The sequence below is a fragment of the Molossus molossus genome, unplaced genomic scaffold, assembly GCF_014108415.1.
Source record: "Molossus molossus isolate mMolMol1 unplaced genomic scaffold, mMolMol1.p scaffold_m16_p_1, whole genome shotgun sequence".
Classification (NCBI taxonomy): Eukaryota; Metazoa; Chordata; class Mammalia; order Chiroptera; family Molossidae; genus Molossus; species Molossus molossus.
In genome coordinates this window covers 111,480,366-111,497,077 of record NW_023425344.1, presented here as the reverse complement: position 1 = coordinate 111,497,077, position 16,712 = coordinate 111,480,366, and the positions used below count along the sequence as shown (strand labels likewise).

Genomic DNA, 16,712 nt, shown 5'->3' with positions numbered 1-16,712 from the left:
TATAAAATAAGTTCTCTCTCATAAAATAAATTTAGACATTTTTAAATCAATGGTAGAAAAAAATGAACTGAATTTCCTTCAATCTAATCTGATTGCCACAACCAGAAATTCACATTTCAGATAACAGCAGTGGTCCTGGGAACTTCGCCACATACCCCCAGTTGTCTGCCTTCCCATATTTGCTAGGATTGCTCTTCTGTGCATACTTTGAGGTTTCTTATGGCCCTAAGACTCACATTTCCATGGCCAAAGCAAGTCTTAAGAGTGGTAGGAACTACTTTTCGGAAGAATTTCATGAAGCTACGACTCAGTTTGCCGTATCAGCTGCCCACTGTAGTGATGGTCGTGGAAGCAAATGCAGAAAGAGTTTCCATCAGCCCGAGCCCCTGAGTGACCACAGTGAGTCGGGCCTCGGGCCGGGCCACACCAAACATATACGAGTGAGAAATCAACTCGCTGAGTTAGGGGCTGTGCCTGCGGGCTGTTTGTTACCACTTGTAACCTCTTCTGACAGCTGCATCCCTAACTTTTCTCTCATGGCCTAACATGGAATTTTAATCCAGGCCTTATGCTTTGTCACTTCAAGTAACTCGTAGAATCCCAACCAAGCAAGGCCTTCCTACATGGTTTTTCCTCAGGATTTTATGGTGTGTTTACTATGGCTTATTAAAAAAAAAAAAATTGTTGAGATTACTTGCTATCCTGTCCTCATTTTTACGTTCTTCTGCTTTCTTCGTTTTCTTTTTATTTTCCTAGTAGCTTGAAAATATCTATCAATTAAACTGCTTCCTTCTAAGAGCATTAAGAAAAAAATCAGTTTTTTTTTTTTTAAAAAGTTTTGATGGGCTGAATTTTTTCAAACTGATGATGAAGAACCAGATAAAAAAATTATTTAACCACATGTAAGATTGAATATTCTTTTTTTTTTAATCCTCACCCAAGGACATTTTTTCATTTTTTGTTCAGACAGAGTGGGAGGGAGAGAGAGGAAGAGAGAGAGAGAGAGAAACATCGATGTGAAGGGACACATCGAGTGGTTGCCACCCGCACAACCAACCAGGGCCTGGGACAAACTGCAACTGAGGTATGCGCCCTTAGCGGGAACCAAACCCGGGTGTCTCTGGACCGCAGGCTGACACTCTAACCACTGAGCCAAACTGGCCAGGGCAAGATCGAATATTCTTGTAAAAGAAGATGAGGATAGAAAATAGCTAGATAATTTCCCAAAACACTCCATTCATTTTATTCTCTATAGACAACAGGTTTATTTTCCACAACATAAATCTACAAAGAAAAAGAACAATGTGAGTGTCCTAGAGGACTCAAAGCTATTCCGGCTTTTTATTTTGCACCACCTTCCCAGGAGAACACAGAAGCTATCTGGAAAATCCCACTGACAGAAAACCTATGGGGCTGGCATATTTTGAGAGCCTTCCCAGAAGAATTGGTGCTTAGTAATGTCTACAACCTCTGTAGCTCCTAAGTGCTATATCAGTACCTGTCTCACAGAACGTCGGCTCTTAGAAATGATATAATAAATAATTTCATAAATAGGGTAATGTGAACTTTGATATAGTGTGAGGCCCAGATCCCAGGTAGGAAACAGAAAGAAACACACACACACACCCAACTATAATCCACATGTGAGAAATAAATGTGCTATAATGGCAAATGACAAGAACCATCCCTTATGTTTCTATTCTGAGCAGGTGACCCCCTCACAGGTCTCCTGCTCCTGGTCATTTGGCAATATTTGTTTATTTTTGTTGTTGTTGTTTCTAGGATTTAAAGGACTTTTTGGCTGTGGGGCACAGCTTCCTTACCAATAGTCCCCAGTGAGATCCGCGGTTTCCTTCAAGGTCCCGCCTATAGACAACTTACTGTCTGAATCAGAAACCAGATCAAGCTTGATGTTTAGTAATGATGAGACCTGTCTTATTTGATATTCAAGGCCCCTGGAGGTAAACTGCAGAGACTTGATTATTTTTAGTGGGGAGGTAGGTTGGAAAGGTCCTAACCCATCAAGCTTCTGTAAAAAATTCTATATTGCTGCCCTGGCCAGTTTGGCTCAGTGGTTAAAGCATCGGCCCTTGGACCAACGAGTCAAGGGTTTGATTCCAGTCAAGGGCACGTACCTCGGTTGCAGTTTGTCCCCGGCCCTGGTTGGATTGTGTGGGAGGCAGCCAGTCGGTGTGTCTCTCTCATATCGATGTTTCTCTTCCTCGCTTTTTCTCCCTCTCACTCTATCTGATAATACATAGAAAAATATCCTCAGGTGAGGATTAGAAACAGATTCTGTATTGCTGTGAACGATGCCAACCCTCAGAGTTCCCCCCACATGCTACATGTCACTGAAACACAACAGCTAGAAACATGTCGATTAGATGAAAACAATGTGGAGCGTTATCACTAGGGAGCTGGAGGTCATTTCTCTCATCAGACTTGGGAGTAAGTAGGATTAGAGGAAATTTTTACTGATGTAAGATATCTCATCAATTTAGAGGTGTTCTGATGCACAAAACTAACTTTCTGAGGCCGTAGAAATGGACCCTTTCAGAGGCAGCACAGGGAAAAGTTAGCGACGTGGTTATGGGAGGAAATCTGCCATGGACTCAGATATCGACCCTTCATTTAAGAGCGTTTGGGAAAGGAAGTGATTTCACCTTGTGGACCCTCAGTTTTCTCATCAATAAGTTGAGGTTGATAATATCTACCTTATATGACGGTTTAAAAAATTAAATAACAGAATTATGGAAAGTGTTTATGATTTTTGTGTATAATAACTGCCCAAGAACCAAAAACTTTCCTCTTACTCTCTCCACACCCTTTGATATCAAGATGGGCTTAAAACTTTACACCCATTATGTGAAGCTCCTTTGCAACTGTGAGAACATTGTAACAGTCGTTTGAACAGGCAGGGTGCCTGTTGTCCCCCCTGAACCATGCACTGTTGCTTGTGCGGAGGGTAGGAGGCCCTCTTCCCAGGTTTACACAAGGGCCTCACTCTTGCTTCCTGCCTTCTATGCATCTGATGAGACTCGTCCTCTCCAGTATTAAGGAAAACCCTGCTGGAAATGGAGCCAAGATGATTTTCTTAAGAAGGTGAATTTGTCTTACGTACTTGAGCAGAATCACTTTGTGGTCTCTCACAGTGATATTATACAAACAGTACAAATCGTTAGGATAGTCTGAATACGAATAGGCAGGGCTTCTGATGAGTCCAGAGGAGAAGTTGAACACACCACCACAGGCTGCAAGAGAAGACAGGACAATGTGCAGAGAACAGTCAGTCCTCACGCCGTGGAAAAACGACTTTGAGATCATCTTGACTATTGTACCTTTCCCCCTTGAAGAGATAATAATTATTTTTTTTAAAGCAACTTAAAGCTCCCATTCACTGTGTTTACAATTAATTCTGATTTTTTGACCAAGGTGGAAGGAGGAGACAGGAAGGGACTGGAAGCAGGGAAGAATATTTTAAGGCACAACTTGGAATGGACTAAATCTGCATGAACTTAATGGCCAGAGTGAAAAGAATGAGAAAACAAGATTTCACGTGTTGGGGTGTAACGGTCCTTTCTCTACATGTGGTGCACAGGTTGGAGGGATTGCATTGATAACTGGAAATTTAGAGAGGTGTGCAGAATCCAAGGCACACTCTGTGTGTATGAACCCAGGAAGGTCTGCTATCTAGAAATCCTCAAGAGTACGGATTCAAGTTGCCTCTGTCAAGACTGACTATGAAAAGGTGAAGTATTGGAAATCACTTTTGGAATGTTTGAGCTTAGTTGCCTGCGAGGGCTCAAATGCATAGCTCTTGGGTCCTCTGCATTTCCATTTAGTTGTGAGACTGGTAAGGACTATACTTGCTTAAATTTTTATTACTGCTACTCAACAAGCATGAGGAAACTAGGCCCTGACTCCAGCAATCAACTGCTTGGAGCCCTTAGCTACTCCTATTAGTCAATAAAACAGCAGCCATAAAAATATAATAAACCTACTGTAAGAGATATAAAATTACAATTATTTTTTCTTGGCTTTACATCTAAGGAGGATCATAGAATGATGGAAAGTGCTCTCTTTCATTGCAGTGAGAGGGTTGACATCTCTTTTACTATGTGACTCTAAAATTAGATTCGGGTTAGATTTTGATGTTATCTCTGTGGTTTATAAACTATCAATGGACATACTCCACTTAAATCTCTTAGAAACGAGAAACCAGTTGTGGCTGCCATTTAAGGCTATTACTTATTGATGTATTTCACCTCGTGGAGCCCAGTTTGCAGGGGAAGCTATTCTCCGTCTGCATTCATGTGCTCACAGCCCTGTGGACGTTGGTGGTGAATTAAATGTCAGACCTGTGTTGCCATGGCTCCATTTCATCTTGCACACAATTACGTGGCCTCTGAAAGCTTATCAACACCTAAATAACTCCCAAATTTGCACATTGTCAGGATTTGAAATCTCATAAACAAAACTTTAAATGAGACTCTCATAGGGGCTATGTGGAAATTTGCATACAGTGTTTTAGGAAAATGAGGGATTACAGATTAAAAGAATATAAAGCAAGATGTAACAAAAGAATAAAACAAATCAATCCTTTCCTTTATTCAACGAGACAACTGGGGGAATGGCCATTGCTCAGTCCTATTCTGGTTGTGCCAACAGACCTGCAAAGCTACAGACAATAAGACTTTACAAATGGGGGTCAGGACTCAGGTAGCAGCTCACATGAATGAACTGTGAAGGCCTTTCTTCATGGGCAAGTAAACATTTTCAGTCTTCTCTGTGGATGGGAACAGTCATTTATTTGAAAGATAATTATTTAACTTTCTGCTTTTAGCAAGGGGTTTGGTCAAGTAAAGATAAAACAAAACAAAGATTTTGTTAGATTTCTGTGCCCCTTTCACCGAAGTCGGGATGAATGAAGTGGGAAAAAACACTGTCAGCAAACTAACTAAGTTTATTGCAGGAGAGGAAAAGGCTATTCCAAATAGGGAAACAGTTTCATGATTTTCAAATAAACACAGATTGAGTTGTCTTTAAAGAATAAAAAGATCCTGGTAGCTACAAAGGCCTTCGCCTAGTCTGTGACTTGTCTTCTCACTTTGACTTTGACATAGAGAAACTGCAAATTATGACAACGGTTAAATACATCAATTTTCCTTTTCCTTTATGGCTTGCACTTTTTGTATATTGTTGAAAAAAATCTTACCAGAAGGTCATAAAGATATTCTCTTAGGTTTTTCCCTAAATTTACACAGTATTGTTTTTCACATTAGCAAAGTGACTTGGGAAAATGAAACAGGCATCTGGATAGTCTAGGCCAAAACGTCACGACAAAGTAATGTACAAACAATTAAAGATAGCAGGAATGCTTATTTTAATTTAAATTATCAAAATAATCTCGACCTTCTATTTGATTTCCAAAGAGTAATTCTAGCCAAAGTTCATGAAAAAGAACCTCCTCATTTATAAAAAAGAGAAAAATGTCTTAAGTATTTCTGGACCATGAACCTAACTGATCATTCTTAATCCTTAAAGCCCTTGAATCTTCAAGTTAGTGATACATGAATCACAATGAAAACTCCTTATGGAAATTACTCCCGGAGAAAATAAAATCTCACACAACATGATGGATACTCACAGGTTATCTGATAAGAAAGCTTGAATCCAAAGTCCGTGGTGTGTGAGTTAGAGTAGAAATTAAGCAGCACTGGACCAGAGATGGTGACAGGAGACGGGATCTCGTCGCCACACATGGTAGCAAAGGGTGTGGAGGCTACGCTGTGACCCCTGATGATGTGCACACCGTCGCTGTCACAGCTTCCCGTTACGGCTGAGCGAGCTATAGGGAGCACGGAACAACCAGCATTTTCAGAAGCAACAAAAACAATCAGTGCTGTAAACATTCAAATGAAAATGGAATGAAGATTCATGCAATTTACACAGCAATGGTAAGTCGCCACCTCATTTGATTTCCTGATGAAGCGAGGTTTACCCTGGTGACCAAACAAGCACAGGTGTTCTCACACAGGTGGAACCTCGCAGTGCATACATCCACTTTGAAATAACCCGGAATTACCTTCCGTTATCAAATGGTTCTTTAATTCGGTGATTATAAACTGGGGACAATTTGGGCTCCCAGGGACATTCAATAGTATCTGAAGACGTATTGAGCTGTCATGTTGAGGTATGCCGCTGGCGCTGAGTGGGCAGAGCCCAGGGAGGCTGCAATGCTCAGGGCAGCCCCCCCCCCCCCCCTCCAGCCAAAACAAAAGTTACCTGGCCCCACAGGTCCACAGAGCTGCTAGTGAAAAACCCTGCTTTAACTCGAGGCTATGTGCAGATAAAGAACTCCTACCACAGAGAGATAACTAGAAGTTCATTAACGTTTTTCGAACAGTGGTTATAAATGTTCACACAAACAATATCAGCTTGAGTTCAGTGATTGTAAAATATAGATCACTGTTTAGTTTTCTAATTATAAATAAATAAATTCCAACCCATCCTAAAGAGAAATATAAAACAGAATAGCCCTGGCCGGTTTGGCTCAGTGTTTCGAGTGTCGGCCATTGGACTGAAAGGTCATAGATTTGATTCCCAGTCAAGTGCGTGTCCCTGGGTTGCAGGTTCAATCCCATTGGGGTTGTGCAGGAGGCAACCAATTGATGTGTCTCTCTCACATTGATGTTTTTCTCTCCCTCCCTCCCTCTCTTCCACTTTATCTAAAAATCAATGGAAAAATATCAGGTGAGGATTAACAAAAAACCCAAAACCAAAAAAACAGAATAAACAAAAATGATAGTCTTTTATTACCACAACTCATGCAGTCATTTTGATATTTGAATTACACCATTAACATTCATTGGGATCACACTGAACATGCTCTTTCACAACATAATTTTATTAACATAAAATAACACAACACGTGCATTTTTATGTGATTAAATATTCTTCCAAAACAATGAATTTAATGGATATAGCAAATTCTAACAATATAGATGCATCATACCATATTTAATGAATCTCCCATGCTTGATAATTTTATCTTTTCCACCTTTTTTTTTATCCTCACCCGAGGACATTTTTCCATTTTTTGTTCAGATAGAGTGGGAAGGAGAGAGAGAGAGAAACATCGACGTGAAAGGGACACCTTGAGTGGTTGCCACCCGCACAACCCATCCAGGGCCGGGGACAATCTGCAACCGAGGTACGCACCCTTAGCGGAAACCGAACCCAGGTCTCTCTGAACCACAGGCCGACGCTCTAACCGCTGAGCCAAACCGGCCAAGGCTCTTTTCCACTTTTTCTTGAAACAAAGATTCTGTGCATAAATATTTATGGAAGTTTCTCACTATTTCATTACAATACATTTTTAGAAGTCGAGTTACTGGTAGTAAAGGTTAGTTTTTTTTTTTTTTTTTCAGGTTTCTCCAATGGCCCTATGATAGTTGACATTTCCCCAAACCTACATTTTCATCACCCCATAGAGAAACCCTGTACCCATGAAAAATAACTCCCTCCTTGCCCCTCCCTGCTTACTGCTCTCCCACCCTAGGCAGCCAACTACTAACCTACTTTCAGTCTCTATGGATTTGTCTACTCTGGACATTTCACATATGTGGCCTTTTGTGACTGGCTGCTTTTACTTAACACAACATTTCTGGAGTTCATTCATGCTGTAGGATAGGTCAATACTTCATTACGTCCAAGGCAGGATGGTATTCCATTGCATATATAGACCACGTTTTGTTTATCCATTCACCAGTTGATGGACATTGGAGTTGTTTCTACCTTTTGGCTTTTATGAATGACATGGCTATGAACATTCATGTACAAGGTTTTGTATGGATATATGTTTTCAATTTTCTTGGGTATATAAGTAGAAGTGGAATTGCTGACTCATGGGAACTCTATGTTTAATATTCTGAGGAACTATCAGACTGTTTTCCAAAGAGGCTGTACCATTTTACCAGACCACTAGAAATGCACGAGGGTTCTGATTTCCCACATAATCACCAACACTATGGATGTCTGTCTTTTTTATTAGAGCCAGCCCTGTGGTTATGAAGTGGTAGCTCACTGTGCTTTTGATTTGCATTTCCCTGGACTAGTTATGCTGAGAGACTTGCATGTACCCTTGGCCATTCCTGTATCTTCTTTGAAACAATGTCTATTTCGATTCTTTATCATTTTAAAATTTGGTTATATGCCTTTTATCACTGAGTTGTTCTTTCACATTCTGGATACTAGCATGATCATATGTTTTTAAGTCCCTTGGGTAAATATCTAGGCATGAAATTGCTGGGTCATAAGTAGGTGTGTATTTAATTCTGTAAGAAACTGCCAATCAATTCTCCCAGCTATATCCATATACATTCTCATCAGGAATGCACGAGACTTCCAGTTGCTCTGCATGCTCATCAATACTTGGTATGGTCAGTCTTTAATTTCGGCCATTCTGGTGTGTGTAAAATGGAACTTCATTGTGATATTTCATTTACATTGCTCTGATGACTGATGAAGTAGTATACTTTTTATGTTCCCATTGACAAACAACAATTAAAAAAAATGCTTTTACTTAATATAGATGTTAAGTTGAACATATGTCTAACCCCTCCACCCCACCTCACACACAAACTTTACCTACTCATAGATTCCCCATCGGAACTGGCCCAAACTACATTACAATGTTTTATATAATTGCATGCTTGACATGGTGGACTCCAAAATCAGACTGCCTGTTTGCTGTCAGAACACTCTCATAAATTAAATAGATTATGATATACATTTACTTTTTAATTTCAAGTCCCCTGGCCATAGATTTTCCTTCAAGGGGGACATGTGACCTAAGCAAATTCAATCTGAGGATATTTCAAGACCCTTGTTTGGAATCTGAAAAAAAACAGTAGTGTGCTTGCAAATATAAAAATTAGTTCTCTGAAGTAAAAAAAAAAAAAAAGCCTGGATTTATAGCATTTGCCAATTTCCATGGTATAAATATTCTCCCCATAGCCAATTGCAAGCTACCAAAATGAGATCATTAAATGCAGAAATTTGAAGAGAGAAGTGTTGCCTACTGCACGATGGTGTGAGCCAACTGCAGCACGCCACTTGGACGGTTGCCTGAGGAGCACACAGCCCTCCCTGTGAGGGGCTGTCCCTCAGCCAGGAGAGGAGTCAGCCTGGGGCTGCGGTTTGCACTGAGGAGCACAGAGTGAGAATAGAAAAAGGAGAATATCTGATGACACAATCAAAAAGCTAGATTAAGCAGATTTGAGGACCACTCCGCTTTGAGCTCTTCCAGAAGTAAAGCCAATAAATTGTCCTTTTATGTTTAAACCAGGTTGAACTAAGTTTCCTGTTAATTGTACCATAGAAATCTCTCATGAATATGGTATGGATTATCATAATCATAATCGTTGGTATTATTTTTTTATAAATATGTTTATATTGATTTTTTTATACATAGAGAGAGGTAGGGAGAGGGAGAGAGAGATGAAAACATCAATGTGAGAGAATCATCAATCAGCTGCCTCCTGCAAGCCCCCAACTGGGGATCAAGCCTGCAACCCAGGCATGTGCCCTGACCAGGAATCAAACCGGGGACAGATTGAACAATTACTCCAAGGTACAATATCAGACTCAATCTAGGCCAATCAGATGTGTTCAAGTTGTAATTTAGTAAGAAGGAGTCAATAGTAAAAGCCAAAGGTGTTCAACTTGGAAAACATCAGCAGTCGTCATGAAGAAAGCAGTAAGAGGGGGAGAGAGCGTTCTGAAGGGTCTTGCTGTTGCTGCCACGTGCTCTGGAAGCCCATTCCTGCCTTTCCTGTTGTTAAACCTCCCTTTGAGGAGATGAGCTGACCCAGTGTCCTTCCTATAAACCCTACTATAAACCCTAAGCTAACTTGAAGATCATCTACCACTTTAAACTGAAAGAATCTTGGGGAATGCATGTTTTTAAACATACCTGTACATTAAAAAGTTCCCTCCCCTTTTTATATCTGATTATTATCTTAGATAAAATTGATATTTTTATGAGAAAATATCTATGCAATTTAAATCTTAAGTCATTTTAGGAAAGTATTTGGCTCCTCAGTTAAGTTTCTATCTAGCTTGAAGAAACCTTGAGGTATCAAATCAAGATATATTTATTAAATTAACCTCAAAGAATTCCTTCATTTTGAAAGTCTGGAACAGAATTGCTTCTAATTGGGTAAAAATCTACAAGTTAAAAGGTGTAAAATACGTCGCTTTAATGATCTTTTCATGTGGTAATTAGAATCACTATGTTAGAAAAAATAGGGCAAAAAAGAAATAGATTAAACTCAGATTTATGGTTTGAATACTGCCGGATTATGTACCATAATTATAACCTCAGAATTCGTCTGGAATACACCAATAGCTCCGCTGGAATTTTAAAAATATAGAGTAGGTGAGTTTGAGGGGCAAAAAAGTTATGCATTATTTATAAAAATATCTTTAGCCTGCAAAAATATATAAAGTTATAAAACCAAAACCACGGAATAAAAAAAAAAGCATTGCTGATGCTAGATGCGCTTCTTGGCCTTACTTCAGTCACAGAGCCTGCTCTGTGGCTGCCCGCGCAGTACTACTGCCTACGTCGGTGGCCTACTGATGCAGACTGTCAGTGACGGCTAGCTTATAAAATCAAGGAAGACTGAAAATTAAGGCAAAATGTGTCCTATTCTTGATTATTCTTTCAAATAATTTAAAAAACTAGTTCGATTATAGAAAGACAGAGGTGGTATATCTCTATTGAGACAGAATAAATATTCCTTAACTGTTTATAAAAGGTCTGCACTCAACAATAAGGAAGTTGGGCAGGGCAAAGCAGAGGAAGTTGGGAGGGGATTTTAATATTTTGTACACAGCAACAGAATATCAAATAACTAAACAAATCATTAAAGATAATCTGCTAATTTTCAAAGCCTGACTCACTGCATTGTGAAAGTTGTGATATTTGGCAAGTTGCTTGATGGGGTATAAAGTGCTTGTGTCCTTTTCCTTAGTTATTTCTTTAAGGGAGGGTGTCCTTCCAAAGTTTTTTCACAAGAAATCAAACGCTACATAATATCAGATCTTATAAAGTTACTTGAAGTCTAAGAACATAGCAAGGATTCTTATAAACAAAGATCATATACAAGAAAATGAGATACATAAATGCCATTAGGCATCAAGTAATTCACACATATACATCTTTTTCTCAAGTTCTACATAATCCATTCCTGTGTTAGATCAAAGATATCAGCCTGGCTCTCCAATGAATGAGAAGACACTTGGTGACAAAGACCACAGGCATCAGAAAATAATATTAAACACCTTTCCACAATCATAGGGGAAACCAATGGAATATATAACCAAAACAAACACAAAACTCTCAAGTAGAAGAGGTATAGTTAAATGCAACCAGGATGATTGAATTTTAGCAAGAGAAAGGAATTTAGTCAGGGTCTAGAAAAAGCTCTTCAAGGAGCAAGATGAATATCAAAGCTGAGTTTATGACCAAGAGGTATGGTCACATTCAGTCAAACATATGAGAACTTGTCAGAAAAAGAAGCACCCTGAAATTAAACAAAACTTTCTCCTTGGACTAGAGCCCATGTCATGGGACAAGGAGCTACATTTAGTCTTAATTCTATCTTCATAAACAATTGGATGTATATTTACTACTGAAATTTCTGAAATGGAAGATGATCCTCCACGATCAGTTTTTATTTATTTTCCATTTTTCTAAAAACTTTTAAAATACATTTATTGTTTAAAATGAGTAGGGCTATCTATTCAACATATTGAAATACAATTTTTATCATATTGGGCTTTATTACAGAGCAATGTTCAATTCTGAATTCCATTATGATTCCAAGAACTTGGAGAGACTTGAACAGAAGCCAAGGATGACAAATCGCATAAACCTGTGGAACTGAGATTCAGACTGCAATTTTTCCCTGAGAGGCACAAAGAGGCAGAGATGACTAAGAGGAGCAGAGAGAAGGAAAAATTCTTTTGGTTGAAATATTTTAATATTGCAGATAAGATAAAGTTTTTTCAGTAAAGTTGCAAAGGGTTCTAGGGAGAGGCAGGTGAATTAGGGGGCAACCATGAATGAAGTCTATTGTCTGCCTAATTAACTTTGCTCCAAGTAGCTGGTAACCTCAGTGGAGGGCACGATTACTGAGAGGGAGAAGCATGTACTAGTATAAAACTAAGCTCCATAGAGTGCGCAGGCCAAAGTTTTTAAAACACAAGCAAGCAAAGAATCTCACATAACTAAAATGCTCCACCAATTTGAATAAAATATCCATAGAAAGTGTTTTGAAAGAACCATTGCCCAATGCTTTCCAAGGTAATGAATTGTGAAATGTGCCTACATTCTGATTTCTTTAGAAAAGATTGAGAAAGCAAAGAGAAGAAATGGTAAATGTTGAATCATGCCACTTTTAAAAAAACTTAGATTAAATGGGGGGAAATGGGAACTAAGACAACTGACCAAACTCAATTTTTGTGCTTCTTAGTGAAACAAAGAGAAAAAAAAAAAAATCTAAAATTAAACTTTCTTTTCTTTTTTCTTTTAGCTTTATATTAGGTATAGCTTGTAAACCAGGTCTTCTAAGTTAATAAAAGAGAATTTAAACAAATGTTATATAGGACTTCCTATCTGGCTGTTTTGGAAATCTAGTCCTATTTTCCTTGGGGCTTTTGAGGTCATCCATAGAGAACAGTATTGGCCTTTCTAATTCTCTCCACTTTCTGTGCTAAAGTGCTACTTCTCTATCCAATTATTATTATTATTATCTTGTTAATTCTCAATGGAAGATATTTTTCCATTGATATTTTTAGAGGCTGGATGGGAGGGAAAGAGAGAGAGAGAAAGAAATTTTAGTGTGAGAGAGACACATTGATTGGTTGCCTCCCCTACAACCCTGACCAGGGCCAGGGATCGAACCTGCAACCCAGGTATATGCCCTTGACTGGGAATCAAACCTGTGACCCTTTGGTCCAAGGGCTGACGCTCTAACCACTGAGCCAAATCAATTAGGGTTGTATTCAATTCTTATCAAGAGATACTCTGATCTAAGAAAATCTGAGTTTAGAATTTGCCTAGATATAGGAATGTTTTGGTTAAGAATTTCTAAACCTCTCATTATCACCAAGGTGAATCAATGTTGTTCTCTAATTTCAATGATAGAAAATTCAAGGCATAGGGTCAAGATGGCGGGTAGGTAAACGCGTTGCGTCCTCCCACAACCACATCAAAGTTACAACTAAACTACAGAACAACCATCATTCAAAACCTCCTGAAATCAAGCTGAATGGAAGTCCTACAACTACGGAATTAAAGCAGCAGCCACATCCAGACTGGTAGGAGGGGCGGAGGAGGACGGGCTGGTCCCACACCACGTGTGGCGGATAAAAATCAGGGGGACACCTCGGCTGGGAAGGTCCTTCCTGAGGACTGAGGGGTCCCCGTCCCACACCAGGTGCCCCGCTCAGGGTTCCAGTGCCAGGAAGAGAAGTCCTCATCACTTCTGGCTGGAAAAACCAGCGGGAACTGAGGCTCAGGGAAGCTGAAGCGGCTGGAGCCCCAGGCAGCTCCTTAAAGGGCCCGCGCACGGACTTATCGGACTCTCTCCCTCTAAGCTTGGAGGGGAGGCAGCTCAAGGGGCTCCAGAGACATACAGGAAAAAACTGAGCTGTTGGCACTGGAGCGAGGGCTGGAGAGGGGGCTTTCTCCGGGACAAACGTGCTGTCAGAGGCCTTTGTTCCTTTGGTGAGGCCTTCCCAGGGGTGGCAGACAGCCTCCATATCTGGGACTCCAGCAACCTGGCTCACACTGGTAGCCCCACCCTGGTGACTCCTGAGGCCCCGCCCCACCCCACCCAACTTTCAGGCCCACCCAACTTTCAGGCCCACCCAAGCTCTTGCCACTTGCTTAACCATAGGATTGGCCTGTCTTGGATCCTGCTTCAGGTTTTTCCTAAATTCTTTCAAACAAGCAGCATCTGGTCTCATCTAGCCCCATACCTCTCGTTAAGTAATACAAAGAAACAAACACAGGGAGGCAGCCAAAATGAGGAGACAAAAAACAGGTCCCAAATGAAAGAACAGAATAAAACCCCAAGAAAAGAACTAAGCGAAATGGAGATAAGCAACCTAACAGATGCTGAGTTCAAAATACTACTTATAAGGATGCTCAATGAACTTAGTGAGAGCCTCAAGAGCATAAAAAAGGACCAGTCAGAAATGATGGATGCACAGTCAAAATTGAAGGAGGCATTAACTGAAATAAAGAATAATTTACACAGATTCAATAGTAGAGTACATAAATCCAAGAAGCAAACCATTGATTTGGAATAGAAGGAAGCAAAAAACGCCCAATCAGAATAGCAAAAAGAAAAAAGAATCCAAAAAAATGAGGATAGTGTAAGGAGCCTCTGGGACAACTTCAAGTGTGCCAACATTCGCATCTTGGGGGTGCCAGAAGGAGAATAGCGAGAACAAGAAATCGAAAACCTGTTTGAAACAATAATGGCAGAAAACTTTCCTAACTTGGTGAAGGAAACAGACATACAAGTCCAGGAAGCACAGAGAGTCCCAAACAAGAGGAACCCCAAGAGGCCCACACCAAGACACATCATCATCAAAATGCAAAAGGTTCAAGACAAAGAGAGAATCTTAAAAGCAGCAAGAGAAAGGCAGCTAGTTACCTACAAGGGAGTTCCCATAAGGCTGTCAGCTGATTTCTCAAAAGAAACTTTGCAGGCCAGAAGGGAGTGGCAAGAAATATTCAGAGTGATGAAAAGCAAGAACCTACAACCAAGATTACTCTATCCTGCAAAGCTGTCATTTAGAATCAATGGCCATATAAAGACTTTCCCAGACAAGAAAAAGTTAAAGGAGTTCATCACCACCAAGCCGTTATTATATGAAATGATGAAGGCTCTTTTTGAAGAAAAAGATAAAATATATGAACAAACAAAATGGCAATGAATACATATCTATCAACAATGGAATCTACAAACAAAATGAACAGGTAGAACAGAAACATTCTCATAGATACAGAGAACATTTTGTTGGTTGCCAGATGGGAGGGGGGTTGGGGGAATCGGTGAAAAAGGTGAAGGGATTAAGAAGTACAAATTCATTGCTAGACTGACAAACCTCAAAGGGAAAGGGGTTGGGGGTGGGGGGGGAATAAACCAAAGAACTTATATGCATAACCAATGGACACAGACAATAGTGTGGGAACAGGCAGGAGGGGGGCGGGAGTGGGGAGGAGGTGGTCAATGGGGGAAAAATGTGGAACATCTGTAATACATTTTGCATTCAACAATAAAGATTTAAAAAGAAAATTCAAGGCATAGAAGGTATTTACTTGGCTTAGGTCACTACATCTGCTAACTGCTTTAAGAAGTGAAAAAAAAAAAAAAAAGGCCTATAATCTTCACAGCAACTTGGAGGCATCTACTTGGCCACATGAATAAGAAAAACACAAAAATAAGCTTTTGGACTGCTCGATATTTGGGAAAATAAAATTAGTATTTAATGACATCTAATTACAAAATAATTACAAACACTAAAAGGTTCTCTCTCTCTTGCCCTGGCTAGTTTGGCTCAATGGCAGAGCGTTGGCCCACAGACCAATGAGTCTCAGGTTCGATTCCAGCCAAGGGCACAGACTTCGGTTGCAGTTCGTCCCCTGGTCGGGGTGGTGCAGGAGGCAACCAGTCGATGTGTCCATCTCACATCAATGTTTCTCTTTCTCCCCCTTTTTTTCCCTCTCTCTCTCTATGAAGATAAATGGAAAAATGTCCTCGGGTGAGGATTAAAAAAATAAATAATAAAAGTTTTTCTCTCATCCTTTGCTATTAGCTTTTGTCTATTTCTGGTTTCATTTCTGATCAAAAGAAACATTTTGAATTTATCAATTCCCAATTTTATTTTACATTTTTGAAGATACTGTTCAGAATACCAAGAGTCATTTCTGTCTTGAGATTACATTTGGGGGGAGGGGAGTTGTCTTTTAAATAAATGATCAAATAAATATTTCTCCCATGACTTTTCACTGATTTCATTGTATTTTTTTTTTTTTTATCCTCATCCGAGGATATTTTTCCATATTTTGTACAGATAGAGTGGGAGGGAGAGAGAGGAAGGGAGAGAGAGAGAAACATCAACGTGAAAGGAACACATCGAGTGGCTGCCACCCGCACGACCAACCAGGGCCGGGGACAAGCTGCAACCGAAGTACGTGCCCTTAGCGGGAACCGAACCCGGGTCTCTCTGGACCGCAGGCCAACGCTCTAACTGCTGAGCCAAACCGGCCAGGGCTCATTGTATTTTTTATACTAACATAGTGATTATACAGAAAAGATGAGAACTTTGTAGTTTTTAGAATAATTAGTAATAAAAATGTAATAACAATAAGAAAAAGAAATTCAGGCCAACATAAAATATCATAACATATTTTTAGAGCAACTTTAGTAGTGGGAAGTAGTTAAGAAAAGAGAAAGTACTTCGCTGAACCTTTGTAATCCCTGGACAGAAAGTACCAGCATGTAGCTGAGTGATCAGTATACTAGACTAAAGAGCAAACCTAACCAGTTGTCAGTGTTCAGTAAACACAGTGTAGAAACAAAAGTGTGTATAGTACTTTATAGCCTGGGATAGCTCACAAAAAGGGC

General features: G+C 39.9%; 1 protein-coding gene across 1 annotated transcript in view; it reads right to left on the bottom strand.

Moving 5' to 3' along the window:
- Positions 1 to 16,712, bottom strand: part of CUBN (cubilin) — a 292,271-nt gene that overhangs the window by 46,720 nt on the left and 228,839 nt on the right. The window contains exons 57-58 of the mRNA XM_036275497.1: positions 5,648 to 5,848; positions 3,122 to 3,251 (exon numbers count right to left, since the gene is read on the bottom strand). Of these exons, the coding sequence (XP_036131390.1) occupies positions 3,122 to 3,251; positions 5,648 to 5,848 (331 nt within the window). The remainder of the gene's footprint in view (positions 1 to 3,121; positions 3,252 to 5,647; positions 5,849 to 16,712) is intronic.